General features: G+C 63.0%; 1 protein-coding gene across 1 annotated transcript in view; it reads left to right on the forward strand.

Moving 5' to 3' along the window:
* LOC119114891 (Golgi-specific brefeldin A-resistance guanine nucleotide exchange factor 1-like) overlaps positions 1–17,320 on the forward strand; it is a 38,451-nt gene that overhangs the window by 8,078 nt on the left and 13,053 nt on the right. The window contains 18 exon segments of the mRNA XM_037238949.1: positions 2,794–2,860; positions 3,819–3,974; positions 4,621–4,841; positions 6,590–6,767; positions 7,819–7,934; positions 8,286–8,424; positions 9,187–9,383; positions 10,689–10,808; positions 11,719–11,801; positions 12,078–12,201; positions 12,695–12,903; positions 13,249–13,330; positions 13,332–13,486; positions 14,099–14,198; positions 14,956–15,132; positions 15,748–15,868; positions 16,217–16,359; positions 16,855–16,967. Coding sequence (XP_037094844.1) covers positions 2,794–2,860; positions 3,819–3,974; positions 4,621–4,841; positions 6,590–6,767; positions 7,819–7,934; positions 8,286–8,424; positions 9,187–9,383; positions 10,689–10,808; positions 11,719–11,801; positions 12,078–12,201; positions 12,695–12,903; positions 13,249–13,330; positions 13,332–13,486; positions 14,099–14,198; positions 14,956–15,132; positions 15,748–15,868; positions 16,217–16,359; positions 16,855–16,967 — 2,501 coding nt within the window.

Here is a 17,320-nt window from a genome sequence, read left to right on the forward strand (position 1 = left end):
ACGAGCGTCTCTCGAGTGGTCTGGTACCAGTGACGAGCGTCTCTCGAGTGGTCTGGTACTAGTGACGAGCGTCTCGAGTGGCCTGGTACTAGTGACGAGCGTCTCTCGAGTGGTCTAGTACCAGTGACGAGCGTCTCTCGAGTGGTCTGGTACTAGTGACGAGCGTCTCTCGAGTGGTCTAGTACCAGTGACGAGCGTCTCTCGAGTGGTCTAGTACTAGTGACGAGCGTCTCTCGAGTGGTCTGGTACTAGTGACGAGCGTCTCTCGAGTGGTCTAGTACCAGTGACGAGCGTCTCTCGAGTGGTCTAGTACTAGTGACGAGCGTCTCTCGAGTGGTCTGGTACTAGTGACGAGCGTCTCGAGTGGCCTGGTACTAGTGACGAGCGTCTCTCGAGTGGTCTGGTACCAGTGACGAGCGTCTCGAGTGGCCTGGTACTAGTGACGAGCGTCTCTCGAGTGGTCTGGTACCAGTGACGAGCGTCTCGAGTGGCCTGGTACTAGTGACGAGCGTCTCTCGAGTGGTCTGGTACCAGTGACGAGCCCCTCTCGAGTGGCCTGGTACCAGTGACGGGCGTCTCGAGTGGACTGTTACCTGCGACGAGCGTCTCTCGAGTGCCGGAGCAGCGGCTGTGTGGTGCCGAGCCTCGCTGCCGGCGGTGGTGAGCTCCGCCGCGCCCCGTGCGCCGTCTTCTGGCGGCCGCCGGTGCGATCCAGCGACTGTGCCTCCCGTCCCGTCCGTGGCCGCCGGCCACCCTGCCGTCGCCCGGCGTCCCCACCGCCAGCCCGTCTATGTCCTGTGTTCCCTCTGGACCTTACGCCACTCCCCGCTGCCCGGCCTCCTCTGCTCGTACACGTCCCTGGCCTCGCCCGCTCCCTCAGGTCTCTTGCCTCCCCGCTCCCTGAATTCTCCGCTCCCTGAGCTCCCCTGGCCTTCCCCGCTCCCTCAGCTGCCTTGGCCTCTCCGCTCCCTCAGCTGCCTTGGCCTCTCCACTCCCTCAGCTGCCTTGGCCTCTCCACTCCCTCAGCTGCCTTAGCCTCTCCGCCCCCTCAGCTGCCTTAGCCTCTCCACTCCCTCGGCTGCCTTGGCCTCTCCACTCCCTCAGCTGCCTTAGCCTCTCCACTCCCTCAGCTGCCTTGGCCTCTCCGCTCCCTCAGCTGCCTTGGCCTCTCCACTCCCTCAGCTGCCTTGGCCTCTCCACTCCCTCAGCTGCCTTCGCCTCTCCACTCCCTCAGCTGCCTTGGCCTCTCCACTCCCTCAGCTGCCTTAGCCTCTCCACTCCCTCAGCTGCCTTGGCCTCTCCGCTCCCTCAGCTGCCTTGGCCTCTCCACTCCTTCAGCTGCCTTGGCCTCTCCACTCCCTCAGCTGCCTTAGCCTCTCCGCCCCCTCAGCTGCCTTAGCCTCTCCACTCCCTCAGCTGCCTTGGCCTCTCCACTCCCTCAGCTGCCTTAGCCTCTCCACTCCCTCAGCTGCCTGGCCTCTCCGCTCCCTCAGCTGCCTTGGCCTCTCCACTCCCTCAGCTGCCTTAGCCTCTCCACTCCCTCAGCTGCCTTAGCCTCTCCACTCCCTCAGCTGCCTTAGCCTCTCCACTCCCTCAGCTGCCTTGGCCTCTCCGCTCCCTCAGCTGCCTTAGCCTCTCCGCCCCCTCAGCTGCCTTAGCCTCTCCACTCCCTCAGCTGCCTTTGCCTCTCCACTCCCTCAGCTGCCTTAGCCTCTCCACTCCCTCAGCTGCCTTGGCCTCTCCACTCCCTCAGCTGCCTTGGCCTCTCCGCTCCCTCAGCTGCCTTGGCCTCTCCACTCCCTCAGCTGCCTTGGCCTCTCCACTCCCTCAGCTGCCTTAGCCTCTCCGCCCCCTCAGCTGCCTTAGCCTCTCCACTCCCTCAGCTGCCTTGGCCTCTCCACTCCCTCAGCTGCCTTGGCCTCTCCGCTCCCTCAGCTGCCTTGGCCTCTCCACTCCCTCAGCTGCCTTGGCCTCTCCGCTCCCTCAGCTGCCTTGGCCTCTCCACTCCCTCAGCTGCCTTGGCCTCTCCACTCCCTCAGCTGCCTTAGCCTCTCCGCCCCCTCAGCTGCCTTAGCCTCTCCACTCCCTCAGCTGCCTTGGCCTCTCCACTCCCTCAGCTGCCTTAGCCTCTCCACTCCCTCAGCTGCCTTGGCCTCTCCGCTCCCTCAGCTGCCTTGGCCTCTCCACTCCCTCAGCTGCCTTGGCCTCTCCGCTCCCTCAGCTGCCTTGGCCTCTCCACTCCCTCAGCTGCCTTGGCCTCTCCACTCCCTCAGCTGCCTTAGCCTCTCCGCCCCCTCAGCTGCCTTAGCCTCTCCACTCCCTCAGCTGCCGGACCTCCGCGCTCCCTCAGCTGCCTGGCCTCCGCGCTCTCTCAGCTGCCTCTGCTTCCCCGGTCCTTGAGCTGCCTGGCCTCCGCGCCCTCTCAGCTGCCTCTGCTTCCCCGGTCCCTCAGCTGCCTGGCCTCCGCGCTCTCTCAGCTGCCTCTGCTTCCCCGGTCATGTCCGTGTGCTGCCCTTAACTTGACCGTCACACCCTCTCTGAACCTTCGTTCATCGACCATCTTTCATCGTGGTTCATCACCGGTCATCTGTATTCATCGCTGGTCCCTGGTGGTCGCCGGCCGCCAGCGGCGGTGCGCGGCCGTGACCTGCCTCGGTGCCCTGCCGATCCGAGCCCGGATCCTGCTGGTGGTCTGCGCCCCCCCCCCCCCTGGCGTGCTCGCCGGCGCCGCTGGCCGGCTGGGGTGACCCGAGGTCGTGTACTGTGGGTGACCTGTGACCCCGCCGCCCGCAGACGGAAGAGCCGCTCGCCACGGAGGCGGCGCCGCCGGCCGCACCCGGCTCTGACGTCACCGGATCAGGTCAGCGGCTCACCGGGAGGTCACGGGGTCGGTCGGAGAGCGGGAGGTCAGAGGTCACACCCGAAGCTGTCCGCCCGTTATTGGCAGGCCAACGTGTTTGGTTTTTTGAAGTTTCGGTTCTTTCAATGTTGATTTTTCCGCAAATTTTCGTTTTTAGCGTGAAAGTGCACTGTGATTCACAATTAAGTGCAGTCCTACGCTTCCTACAACCTGGCTGTTACAACACTGAATCCCATGTAAAGGAATCGAAGGGTGCCGTCTCCTGCCTTTGACTTGGGACTGCTGTATAATGGATCGTCAGCACCATCAGGACCGCGCCTCCCGCCCAGCGCCGTCAGCGCCTCCCGCCCAGCGCCGTCACTTGAAGCTGCGTGTCCTCTTCTTGCATCAGCACATGTCAACGTTAATGTCCCCAACAAATTGTTGTTTACGGACTTCAACGTGTTCGATACTCGTGCTCGATTCTATGGCCATTACGAGCTCTGGTAAGTGCGTGACGCGTGACGAATACACAGACATCCACGTTCTGGATGCATCGTGAGGTTATTGACGGGTAGGAGTAGACAGTGGTATTGATTAGTAGAACAAGTAAAAAGTGACCCCAAACGTAGACTTCGACACAGCGAGCGCACAGCACAGAAACCAGGTGATAAGTGACACTACCTGACAGTACCTGACACTGACACTGGCTGACAGCGACTGAAATTAGTACTGACACTGGCTGACACCAATTGGCGCCGGCTGAAGTCGACACTGACGTCGACTGACACTGACTGACATTGGCCGACATTGTCCCCGATGCGGTACGACACTGAAATTGGCCGACGTTAGCACTGACATCGACTGACACTGCTACTAACACCGGCTGACGCTGACACTGACACCGGCTGACACTGACACCGACTGGCAGTGTCTGCGTCGGCTGGCGTCTGACGCGCGCGTGCTTTGCCTCTGGCAGAGTCGACCGAACCGGCACCCGGTACCGAGGGCGAGCCCGCCTGCTCTCTGGACGGCGCGGCCGGCTCCAGGGCCGCCTCCGAGCCGCCGGCCGACGAGGCCGACGACGAGCCGCGCGAGAACCCGCAGGGCGTCAAGTTCACCGGCAGGGGCAGGGGTAGGTGCTGCGTCAGGGGCAGCGGCGGTGGCAGGGGTAGGTGCTGGGTCAGGGGTAGCGGCGGTGGCAGGGGTAGGTGCTGGGTCAGGGGTAGCGGCGGGGGCAGGGGTAGGTGCTGGGTCAGGGGCAGCGGCGTGGTCAGGGGTAGGTGCTGGGTCAGCTGCAGCGGCGGTGGCAGGGGTAGGTGCTGGGTCAGGGGTAGCGGCGAGGGCAGGGGTAGGTGCTGGGTCAGGGGTAGCGGCGGGGGCAGGGGTAGGTGCTGGGTCAGCTGCAGCGGCGGGGGCAGGGGTAGGTGCTGGGTCAGGGGTAGCGGCGGGGGCAGGGGTAGGTGCTGGGTCAGGGGTAGCGGCGAGGGCAGAGGTAGGTGCTGGGTCAGCTGCGGCGGCGGGGGCAGGGGCAGGGGTAGGTGCTGGGTGAAATTCGGCTGCTGGGACGGGGATGCGGCCAGCTCTCGTTGATCCAGCGAACGGTAGCGTGCCGTGGTGGTGGTGTAGTGGTGAGGGTAGTTTGACAGCGTCTTGTTCTGTCGATGTGTGTCGGAGTGGATGTCTGCCTCTAGCACGAGCCATGGCGCGGCGCTACCACTCGCTCACGCCACATGCCACGGTGTCGTGACACGGTGTCACCCGGTGTGCGCCTGCCGCAGGCGCCGGCCCGCTGGTGCCGTATGGCCTGCCCTGCGTGCGCGAGGTGCTCAATTTCTTCGCGTCGCTGACCAGCCCTTTGGACCGCAACAACTCAGACTTCATGATCCACTGTGGCCTCGGCCTTCTTGCCGTCGCCATGGAGACGGGTGCCGAGCACATGGCTCGCCTGCCGTCTCTCATCGCTCTGGTTCGAGACGACATCTGCCGTAACCTGTTCTCGGTGAGCGCGGCGACGGACGCCGTCTCCGTCTGCGGTGGTGTGCCCTCTGAGGGCCTCGGGGTGTCCCCTGCGGGCCGCGAGGTGTCCCCTGCGGGCCGCGAGGTGTCCCCTGCTGGCCGCGAGGTGTCCCCTGCTGGCCGCGAGGTGTCCCCTGCTGGCCGCGAGGTGTCCCCTGCGGGCCGCGAGGTGTCCCCTGCTGGCCGCGAGGTGTCCCCTGCGGGCCGCGAGGTGTCCCCTGCTGGCCGCGAGGTGTCCCCTGCTGGCCGCGAGGTGTCCCCTGCGGGCCGCGAGGTGTCCCCTGCGGGCCGCGAGGTGTCCCCTGCTGGCCGCGAGGTGTCCCCTGCTGGCCGCGAGGTGTCCCCTGCTGGCCGCGAGGTGTCCCTGCTGGCCGCGAGGTGTCCCCTGCTGGCCGCGAGGTGTCCCTGCGGGCCGCGAGGTGTCCCCTGCTGGCCGCGAGGTGTCCCCTGCTGGCCGCGAGGTGTCCCCTGCGGGCCGCGAGGTGTCCCCTGCGGGCCGCGAGGTGTCCCCTGCTGGCCGCGAGGTGTCCCCTGCTGGCCGCGAGGTGTCCCCTGCGGGCCGCGAGGTGTCCCCTGCTGGCCGCGAGGTGTCCCCTGCTGGCCGCGAGGTGTCCCCTGCTGGGCCGCGAGGTGTCCCCTGCGGGCCGCGAGGTGTCCCCTGCTGGCCGCGAGGTGTCCCCTGCTGGCCGCGAGGTGTCCCCTGCTGGCCGCGAGGTTCCCCTGCTGGCCGCGAGGTGTCCCCTGCGGGCCGCGAGGTGTCCCCTGCTGGCCGCGGAGGTGTCCCCTGCTGGCCGCGAGGTGTCCCCTGCGGGCCGCGAGGTGTCCCCTGCTGGCCGCGAGGTGTCCCCTGCTGGCCGCGAGGTGTCCCCTGCTGGCCGCGAGGTGTCCCCTGCTGGCCGCGAGGTGTCCCCTGCGGGCCGCGAGGTGTCCCCTGCTGGCCGCGAGGTGTCCCCTGCTGGCCGCGAGGTGTCCCCTGCTGGCCGCGAGGTGTCCCCTGCTGGCCGCGAGGTGTCCCCTGCTGGCCGCGAGGTGTCCCCTGCTGGCCGCGGGGTGTCCTCTGCAGCCTCAGAGGTGCCCCCTGCGAGCTTCGAGGGTGTCCCCTGCGGGCCGCGAGGTATCCCCTGCGGGCCGCAGGGGTGTCCTCTGCAGCCTCGGGGGCGTCCCTGCGAGCCTCGGGGGTGGCTCCTGCGGGCCGCATGGGTGTCCTCTGTAACCTCAGGGGTGTCTCCTGGGGGCCGCGGGTTGTCCCTGAGCTGGCCGGTGCGCCGCTGACAGACTGTTGCCGTTCCACTGTACCCTGTTGCCGGGTTATCCCCGTGGTGGTAGGTTGGTGGGCTTTATGACCACCGCGTCAGAGTATTTGATTTTGTCTCTTACGGCACTTACCGAGTTTCGTCTCCTACGGTACTGGCCAGGTTGTGTCTCTTAAGCTACTGGCCGGGATGCGGTGCAGTGTTCTGTTATGTAATGGGGCATTTATCTGTATGCTTGTCCGTGTGTTTGTGCATGATCACCCGTTTGTTGGCGTATCTTCTACGTGCCACGACCCCAGAAAACGAAAGGTCTCGGCGTGTTCGTCTGAGTGAGGGGACGCTCTGGCGGCTGAGGGTCCCGGGTTTTCTGACGCTGTCCTCGCACCGGTTCCCGACTGCTCTGACCTTTGACGGCCGGCCCGGCGCCCGATGCTCCCTCTCCCGGGGCCGCTGCTGACCTGCTGATCCCCGGCGGCAGCTGCTGAACTCGGAGCGGCTCTCCATCTTCTCCGCCTCGCTGCGCGTCTGTCTGCTGCTGTTCGAGTCGCTGCGCGCCCAGACCAAGTTCCAGCTGGAGATGTACATCACGCGACTCACCGACATCGTCGTCTCCGAGAACCCACGCACCGCTTACGAGCAGAAGGAGATGGCGCTCGGTGGGTGGGAGGGGACGGGGTGGGGGTGAGGGATGGGGGGGGGGGCGGAACGTCAGCGAGCGGCAAGGGACGCACACTGCCCTAAAGGGAGGAGAACGGGGCGGCGCTCGCTGGATGGGAGGTTCCCTGAACGTTGGCCGATCGCGGGGAAGCACACTGCAATCTAGGGCGTCAGTTTTTGGTATAGCTGTTAGTTGTAGGATGCACATGGCTGCTCGGTGTAGTTGCTACTACTTCTGCACTGTTACGTCAGTGGAGAAACCCGACACCGTCTACGTGGCATTGCCAGGCGTTCCCTGTATTTCCCTGAGGCGCCGTAATGGGAAGGTAATGTTCTTTTATGCCACACGGCCTACGGTGAGCCCTATCTGCGTCACGTATAATCCGTCAGTGGGCGTCGGACTGGTCATACATTGGCAGCCTCGAAAACGCCGCGGGCGGCCACCAGTTGGATGGACGGTATGTGGAAACCTTGTCGTCCCCGGCGGCGCGGCTGGCTGGCTGGCTGGCTGGCTGGCTGGCTGGCTGGCTGGCTGGCTGGCTGGCTGGCTGGCTGGCTGGCTGGCTGGCGGGCGGGCGGGCGGGCTGGCTGGCTGGCTGGCTGGCTGGCTGGCTGGCTGGCTGGCTGGCTGGCTGGCTGGCTGGCTGGCTGGCTGGCTGGCTGGCGGGCGGGCGGGCGGGCGGGCGGGCTGGCTGGCTGGTTGACCGGCTGGCTGGCTGGCTGGCTGGCTGGCTGGCTGGCTGGCTGGCTGGCTGGCTGGCTGGCTGGCTGGCTGGCTGGCTGGCTGGCTGGCTGGCTGGCTGGCTGGCTGGCTGGCTGGCTGGCTGGCTGGCTGGCTGGCCTGTCGGGTAGACCTGTCCTACTCGACACGGCACACCACCTCCCTCGTCTGACGTGGCGGGTATCGCCTCCGTGTCTGTCCCGCCGCGTCTCTCGCACCCGGCCGGACGCGTCTCCGGTTTGACCTGACGCCGACATCGTCTGCCCCCCCCCCCACCCCTACCCAGCCCCACCTGCGGGCTTTACCCATCGCCTGGCTGTCCCCTCCAGACGCGCTGGTCCAGCTGTGGAAGATCCCCGGCCTGGTGACGGAGCTCTACCTCAACTACGACTGCGACCCCTACTGCTCCAACCTGTTCGAAGACGTCACCAAGCTGCTGTCCAAGGTGCGTCGACGGGGCGTCGGCGCGACGGAATCACCCTGACGTCCCGCGCGGACTCCTGCCGCGCGCCTCAGGTGTCAGAGGGTGTATCTTCAGCCAACAGCTGACTGGGTGGCGCCGCTCTTCGCGGCGGTGCGATCTTGACGCGGCCGTTGTGACGCCAGCCGCAGAGGCTGTCCGGCGGCTTCAGGCAGTGATGAGCTACAGCGCCGGCCAGTTTGTGACGTCATCATTGCCGCGTCACAGGCCGTGGTTGGTGCGGCTTGCGTCTGACGTCATCGTGTGCCGCTGTGATGCTGACCGCGCGGCCGCCGTTCGGCCAGCGCTGACAGCCGCCGCTCCGGCCCTCCGCAGAACGCGTTCCCCGTGCAGGGCCTGTACTCGACCCACCTGCTGTCGCTGGACGCGCTGCTGACCGTGGTGGACTCTATCGAGCATCAGTGCCACACGCGGATACACTCGGAGCGGAGGGAGCGAGCAGAGGCGCACCCAGGTGAGACGCTGGGGGAGCATCAGTGCCACACGCGGATACACTCGGGGCGGCGTGAGCGAGCAGAGGCGCACCCAGGTGACACGCTGGGGGAGGGAGGAGGGTAGCCCCGCCGCTTGGCGGGAGTGCCGCCGGAGGAGGCTCGCTCCTCGGCATTGGGGGGACTGGATGCCCTATGGCGCGCTACCTCTGGTACTGACGGCCGCAGCGGCGGCCGAGCGACCGGTCGATGGGGATCCCCGACGTCGGAGAATGGGGGGGGGGGGGCGGGGGGGTGGCGGTGAGGACAGACCGATAGAGCCCCCTACCTCGGAGAACGAGAGAGACCGGCCGGTAGGGTCCCCCGACCTCGGAGAATGAGGGGGACCGGTCAAAAGGGCCCCGACCTCGGGGTACGGGAGGGGGGGGGGGGCGACCGATAGGGTCCCCGTCCTTGGAGAATGGGAGGGACCAGCTGATGGGGTCTTCCAACCTCGCAGGATGGGAGGGACCGGCTGATGTCCCCCCCCCCCCCCCCGACCTCGGGGGACGGGGAACTGCCAACCGCCGCGCGGGTAGCTGTCAACATAGACGGCTGTTGAACACGTGATTTGCCTAACTTTGTAGTGCGCCGTTACACGGTGCCCGTAGTGTGGTCTGGAATATGATCTGTGCAGCTGTGCTGTGGACGACGCGGTGACGAACGATACGGAGCTAGCTTCTGAGAAAGGGTTAGTCATCGTCCGAGGGCCGCCCTCCTGACCCGCCCCCCGTCCGTTCTGGCAGGCGAGGCGGCGGCGGCGACGGCCAGCCCCGCCCCCGGTTACGACTACCCGGCGTCCGGCTATCTGATTGGCTGCAGCCAGCAACGGGCGCCGCCCACCGCTGACGTGGTGGCCGGCCATTGGTCGGGCCGCCGCGCACCGTCCGACCAGGAGGTGCCCACGCACGAGGAACTCATGGCCGTCAAGCACCGCAAGAAGGTGGGTATACTGTGCCACGTGCCACAACTGGGCTGACTGCTCAGTGACTCATGCGTTTACATTTCCGCGTTTTTGTAGGCCCGATTCCTTTTTTATTCAAAAAGGGAACGCGGGGCACGTCGTCGCGCATCCTTTCGTAGAGCACCGGCGGCTACAGAGGCCATGCTCATGGTCCATGACTACTGGATTCGAACACGGACCCCCACGTGGGAGCTGAAGGTGCTGACCACTCGGCCATTACGCCCCTTGTGAGCCCGACCCCAGCGTTCAGTCCGGGCTCGGGCGTCACTGGTATTCATGGGTTGAATGGTGTGCTCCGCAGTTGCATATGAGGTTCTGAACTGAAATGACCATCTCGTAGATCATCCGGTGCAGTCCACAGTCCTGCTCTTCTTAAGACCTAGCCTCTGTAGTTCTGAGTTAGACGTCCGCGCAGATGTGCAACTATTTCGAGGAGACTATTTGAAGGTCACCGTGTATCCAGGACGCCATAATGACGCCATTTAAATCCTGTCATTCCATAGTCATGTGGCGATCAAGGCCAAGAGAAAGTACAATGTCGAGTTGTGAGCACGTTTTACAGATTTACGGCTGTTTTGCAAGGTACGATAACGTAATCAAACAATGAAATTTTCCAAGACTGTATTATTAAACAGAGCGATTGTGGTCTAGAGCGGTCCTTTCACTTACAAGTACACCAATAGTTCTGAATGAACTTTTTCATCATATCCCATACTGACGTAAGTTGTAAAGTGCATTTGCGAAGAGAGGCGGGCCAATGAAAGGTCACGTGAGCGCGACGTCAGCAAGCGCAGGGAGAAGCGGACCAATGAACGGCCACATAAACGTGACGTCAGCAAGCGCGGAGAAATGAGTGGCGGTGCTGCTGAGCAAACGCGTTGCTGCTTCCGTGATCAGCTGTCCTCATACTGTGCGACGGGGTTTGCGCGTGCGGGGCTGTGTCGAATCCTGGATACGGCCGGGCGGTGGTGACCAGCTTCACATTGAAAGTCGTGCCCAGCTGACTGTCGGCCGTCCTCATCAGCTAACTAGCCAGCTGAATGTGGGCCGTCCTGATCAGCTGATGGCTGTTGCTGAGTGCTTCCTGCCGCCGGCGCGGTGGATCGAGACAAGGTGAAGGGGCTTGCTGACGTGTCGGCGCATGTATCGGCCGGACGGCTACAGGAGCGATCAGCCTTCGCCGCCAGGGGGCACGTGACCACCGTGCTGTGTGCTGAGTTCTGCGTGACGTCGTACATGTGACGTCATCTCCTAGCGGGTGACGCAATGTCTGCTGCGCTTCAGCTGCTGTCGTCCGGCACGGAGCACTTCAACGTCAAGCCGGCCAAGGGCATCCAGTTTCTGCAGGATAACGGCCTGCTCTCGACGCCGCTGGTGCCCACCGAGGTGGTCACGTTCATCAAGGTCAGTGGCAGTCTGACCCGCCACGGGCACGCGTAGCCGGCAACCGTCGCTGGCGGCGTCATGCCGGCTTTTTGCGACCCCGTCTGGAAGGGAAAACAATAATTTCGGCATTGTCTATAGTGCATCGTTAGCGGTGACGATAACAATGCACTGTAAACTAATACCACTAAACTAATAACACTAAACTAATTCCGCGAAACTACCACTTAAGTAATACCACTAAACTAATACCACTACACCCATTTTTATTGATATCAGAAGGCCCTTCAGCTTCTGTTTTTTCGGCGTTATGAGTTGGAAGCTTCTGTGTTGAGTTAACGAGTTTCGGTATGCCAGGAGGCACTGATTTAACGAGTTGTAATGTTGAATAGCGGTTATATTGTGGTACTCATTATCGCGAGTTGTGCATATCCTCAGGAATGATTGAACACGTCCCAGTTTGTAGTGCAGAGCTGCTAAATGGGCCATCTTAAGTGAGGTCGCTGATAGTGAAGTTGTACTTAATATACAAGAAAAACTTGTAGCTTCTGGCTTTTCGACATCATGGGTCAAAAGCTCCTACATTGAGTTAACGACCTTGAATATAAAGAGGAGGTCCTGATTGAACGACGTTGCAGTGGTAAATAACGATAGTATTCAAGGTGCTCGATCTTGTCTTTATTTGGCATTACAACGTCGTTAAAGCAGTATCTCCGGGTACATTGAACGACGTAAACTCAACATAAGACATTTGAACTCATCAACTGTTTTTACAGTTGAACGACGAGTGAGGTTCTCAGCCTGGCATTTATGCTTACATTGTCATTGATACAAATAGCACTCTCGACTTTATGTAATGTGATAAACGTGGCCACTGTTTGCTGTCCTGCCTCTGTGCCCTGTATGATGCTGGCAATTGTTTTGCTTGCAGGAGAACCCCCGCCTGGACAAGAAGATGATTGGAGAGTACATTAGCAAGCGAAATAACCTGGCCGTGCTCGACGCGTTTGTCAAGTAGGTGCCATCCCTCTGCGTCTCTGGGCCTGCCACTGACCGTCTCTGGGTCTGTCACTGACCAGCAGTCTTCTGACCTGACCTGTCATGACATAACCTGTCATGACCTGAACTGCCCTGACGTGCCCTGACCCGCCCTGACCTGCACTGGCCCGTGTGTCCATCAGGTCGTTTGACTTTGGCGGCCTGTGGGTGGGCGTGGGGCCGTCTGCTGCCCTGACCCGCCCTGACCCGCCCTGACCCGCCCTGACCTGCACTGGCCCGTGTGTCTATCAGGTCGTTTGACTTTGGCGGCCTGCGGGTGGACGAGTCGCTGCGGCTGTACCTGGAGACATTCCGCCTGCCGGGAGAGGCGCCCGTCATCTCGCTGCTCATGGAGCACTTCGCCGACCACTGGCACGTACGTACGCCGCCCCCGCTGCCGTGATGGCGTGTCCCCACCTGTCAGGTGCCATTGCTGTTAGCTGTTACTGATTCGGAACCGTAAGTAGAACTGCATGTTAACTGTTAATGTTGCCAGGTTTAAGTTATGCGACAAGCTGTAATTGCGCTCATATTATCAGGGAGACAGTTTTAGCAACAGCACTTTTCGTTTCCAATTTTCACTAACTCTGAAAGTATGTCGTGCAGGATTATTTCGGTCCGCAAGACGACGGAAAAGGCACGCACTGCATTTACGGTCAGTCTTCCCCTATGCAAAGATGCGTTTTTCTGAACACTGCGCCGCTGTCGCCATCGCGCGCCGCTGTCGCCGCGTCTCCAACATGGAGCGGCGCGTCTCCTGACGGAGCGGCGCGTCCCCTGACGGAGCGGCGCGTCCCCTGACGGAGCGGCGCGTCCCCTGACGGAGCGGCGCGTCCCCTGACGGAGCGCCCCCGCCCCCCTGACGGCAGAAATCTAACGACGAGCCGTTCGCCAACGCCGACGCCGCCTTCACGTTGGCGTACGCCATCATCATGCTGAACGTGGACCAGCACAACCACAACGTGCGGAAGAACACGGTGCCCATGACGCGCGAGGACTTCAAGCGCAACCTCAAGAAGGTCAACGGCGGCAGCGACTTCAACCAGGAGATGCTGGACGAGATCTACACAGCCATCAAGTGAGCGCGGGGTTGGTGGAGGGGGCGGGGGAAGGGGATGTGGCGTGAGTGGCCGGGTAGGCCAGAGTACGGGCTTCGGATTGGAAGATTGAGTTGCTATCTATTATTATTTCGCCATTCCTCTCGATGGCGGGGTGATACGATCACTGGGGCGCCTGTGGTCAGCATTTTGTTTGCGATCCGTTTGTTATAGAGGCCGTTTTTGTGTCCCGTTTGGCTTAAAATCCTAAGCAGCTTTCATGACGTACTAGACCAGTCGATTCTCCACCATGCTCTTCCAAAACCAGCCACAACCGTGAAAAACTCCTGTTGCCGGCCGGTCTCAAACACTCGTTCTGCGGACAGGTCGGACGAGATCGTGATGCCGGCCGAGCAGACCGGCCTCGTGCGCGAAAACTACCTGTGGAAGGTGCTGCTGCGGCGTGGCGCAGGCGCGCGAGGGCGGCTACGTGCGCGCCAGCAGCGGCCTGTTCGACCACGACCTGTTCTCGCTGAGCTGGGGGCCGACCGTGGCGGCGCTCAGCTTCGTGTTCGATCGCTCTACGGACGACATGATCGTCCAGAAGGCTATCGGCGGCTTCAGGTGAGCACCACTGGGGGGGGGGGGGGAGGGGGGGGGGGGGGGTAGGGGCCGATGGGGGCGGCGCTCAGCCTTGTGTTCGACCGCTCCACCGACATTTTAAGGTTGGCTGCGCTGTGCTTTGAGCGAGGATTTTCTGTAGATTTTTCCATGGCTCCGGTCATAACGTGTGACCTGAAATGAGTGGCGTGTGTCCACGTCTGTGACCTGATACGGGATCTGACTGTGGACGAAACACCACCCCTCGATCTGACCTGTACCACTTGTGACCTGACCTGCAGCTGACCCTGAGGCCCGACCTTTGACGTGACTCTGGAGCTAACATCTGGCCTGTCGCGGGGCCTAACGTGCGACATGACGGATCTCGCACAGCTCGACCCACGGCCTGCCTGGTCTGATCCAGAACAGGACCCGGTTTTCACCTTGAAGCCGACCTGTTGCCTAACCCATGACCTGTTCCGTGACCTGATCCTGACATCTGACCGCCGTGACCGTCCTGTGATCTGACCCGTGCCGTGACTTGTGTACTGGTCATGCCTTGGCCGGTGGCCTCGGCTGGTGCCCCGTGCCCGTGACCGCGCCGTCTGACCTTTGTGACCCCGGCGCTGACCCCAGGAAGTGCGCCATGATCGCCGCTCACTACGGCATGTCGGACGTGTACGACAACCTGGTGATCTCGCTGTGCAAATTCACCACGCTCGGAAACAGCGCTGAGGTGAGGCGACCTTGACCTTGACCTGGACGTGGCGTATGACCTGACCCGCGGGTATGCTGTCACCTGTACCAGCTCGAAGCCTGTGGCCGGGGTGCCGGTAGTGTAGTGGTTAACGCGTCTGCGTTAACCACTGCGCGTCTGGGAAACCAGAGGTGCGGGGTTCGATTCCCCGCAGTGCCCGCCCTTCCTGCCAGGGTGAGAGGCAGGTGACGCCATATAGCCTCAGCAGCTGAGTGCGTCGTAAAGCCCCAATGGCATGACGAAGCCTGTGGCCGATGTCTGTTAAGTTCGGAGCGGTTGTCGCGGTGCCCGTCTCTGCTGCTGTGCCATCCTGTCCCACTGACAGCTGCACCGACACAGCAGCACCGGCACGGCAGTACGGACACAGCAGCACCGACACAGCACCGACACAGCAGCACCGACACAGCAGCACCGGCACAGCAGTACGGCCACAGCAGCACCGACACAGCACCGACACAGCAGCGCCCACACAGCATCACCGACACAGCAGCACCGATACGTCGGCGTCGGCGGTCGTCCCCGGAGCCCGTCCCCGGCTCCGTCACCCCACTCACCCGGCGGTCACCCCACTCACCCGGCGGTCACCCCACTCACCCGGCGGTCACCCCGCTTACCCGGCGGTCACCCCGCTTACCCGGCGGTCACCCCACTTACCCGGCGGTCACCCCGCTTACCCGGCGGTCACCCCGCTTACCCGGCGGTCACCCCGCTTACCCGGCGCCGGCGGTCGTCCCAGAGCCCGGAGAGCCTGGTGCTGTCGTTCGGCGCCAACACGAAGGCCCAGCTGGCGGCCCGCACCGTCTTCACGCTGACGCACCGGCACGCGGACATACTGCGCGACGGCTGGCGCAACCTGCTGGACTGTCTGCTGCAGCTGTACCGCTGCCGCCTGCTGTCGACGGAGGTCACCGAGGTCAGAGCCGCCGCCAGCCGGTCAGGAGGGGGCCGTGCGGGGTCAGAAGGGCATTTCCAAGGGGTCGGGAGGTCATCATGGGAACGCGAGGGCTGGGCGGACTACTGGCTGCGTTTGTCACGGTCAGGCCGTTGATCGATCGTCACGGTCGGTTGTCAGCTGCTGTTTGCTGCCGTCGCTCTTGGAAGGTAGTTCCGAACGGCGGCAGCAATCGACCAGAAGTTGGCCACAAGGAGCCTTTTTGAAACCAACGCATTTTGGCCATGACAAATTACACAGGCGTGTAGGCCGCTTTTGTGATCATTGCTCACCCAACATGTATGCTTTTGTCCGAATGCTTTGGTCACAATGGGCCAGACAGCGATGATAACCAACTCGTCGATCTTGTCCGTACCCATGTGCTTGTGTTCCCTGTGTGTGAACTCTTCTGACCTTCCCCTGTGGCTGCCTACCCTGTGCCCGTTCTCCCACACCCGCTCGTCCCACGCCTGTTCGCCTGCGCCTGTTCGTCCCGCGCCTGTCCGCCACCGCCTGTCTGACGTGACGCCTGTCTGACGTGACGCCTGTCTGACACCGCCTGTCCGCCGCCGCCTGTCTGACGCCGCCTGTCGTCAGGCGGAGGACTTCCTGAGCCGGACGGGCCGGGTCAGCCTGCTGCGGGAGCCGGCGGCCGTCACACAGCGGCCGGAGACCAGCCTGCTCAGCTCGCTGTACTCGTACATCGCGCTCGGCACAGGTACAGCACGGCCGGCTGGGGGATGCTCCCTGGACAGGGCAGGAGAGAGTGGAGCGCTGGGAACACGGACACTCGTCGGGCTTTAACAAGTAACCATGCGTGACGCAACCCTGCCGTGAGTGAATAAATGAAAACACTCTTGGTGAAGGTAGTGTGCAAAACACTACCTGCGTTGTTGACGTTCCCTGCCCTGCACTATCCTGCCCTGCCCTGCCGTGACCTGCCCTGCCCTGCCCTGCCCTGCCCTGCTGTGACCAGCCCTGCGTTACCTTGCCCTGCCCTGCCCCATCGGGACCTGCCCTGCTCTGCCCTAACCTTCCCTGCCCTGACCTGCCCGTCTGGCCGCAGAGTCTCAGGTGGCCAAGCAGCCGTCGCCGGAGGACGTGGAGCACAAGGCGCGCGCTCAGCGCGTCATCCGCGAGTGTCACCCGGAGCTGCTCGTCACCGAGTCCAAGTTCCTGCGCATGGACTCGCTGCACGAGCTGGTCAAGGTACACAGCGTGACGTCATCGTGACGTGACGTGATGTGGTGTGTGTCATGACATGGTGCGAGCGAGGAAAGCGGCGGTTAGCGGGGGCGTGGGGGGGGGGGGGGGACGCCGGCGGCTGGACTCGCTGCACGAGGTGGTCAGGGGAGGCTGGATGGAGCAGGGGTAGAACGAGGGGAGGGTCAATGTATACATGTCATGGCAGAGCACGCGTGGACGGCGAGGGCTGACCGATGTTAGGGCGCGCTCGCGACGCCGTGATGTGATGGCAGCCGTCGGTGGGCCATGGTCAGGCGGCGCATCACGGCAAGCGACGTCGCTGCTTCAATCTCTGACCACGGCGGAATGGACCTGTGTGCGCGGAAGATCCGCTGCGTTGCGTTGCTGGATCTTTTTTCACGATGCGCATGATCTGTGTGGTGGTGCTTGTCGCCGTCGGTGGCGGCCGCCGCCCGCCCGCTCCCGTGCTGCCTGCCTGACGCCTCTCCGCCACATCAGGCCCTGATCCTGGCCAGCCACGGCCCGGACGGCCCCGCGCAGGGCTCCAGCTTCGACGAGGACTCGGCCTCGTTCTTCCTCGAGATCCTCATCAAGGTGGTCATCCAGAACCGGTCAGTGCCCGTCGCCGCCGCCGCCGCCGCCGCCGCCGCCGCCGCCGCCGCCCGCCGCTTCCGTGTGTTGATGGTTCATCGTCCTATTTGGCGGAAAGTCCGTTAGCCACCTTACCCACGTGCATACAACTTTTCATTAGATGCAATCAAACCTCATGTTTGATTGCCCAGTCTTAATGCGTTAATGGGAAGTTAGCTCGACTGGTCAGACCTAGCAAAGCCTATCCGCCTTTAGCTCTTGTTCATTGCAGTCCATTATGATGACAATTGGCTGCCACGGGTGACTGTAAGAGTGTTGGTGCTGAATGCGCCCGAGGCGGCAGCACCACTGGTGACTGAATGGTTTGCCTCTC

This window comes from Pollicipes pollicipes, unplaced genomic scaffold (genome assembly GCF_011947565.3).
Source record: "Pollicipes pollicipes isolate AB1234 unplaced genomic scaffold, Ppol_2.1 Scaffold_1600;HRSCAF=1878_pilon_pilon_pilon, whole genome shotgun sequence".
In the NCBI taxonomy this organism is placed as follows: Eukaryota; Metazoa; Arthropoda; class Thecostraca; order Pollicipedomorpha; family Pollicipedidae; genus Pollicipes; species Pollicipes pollicipes.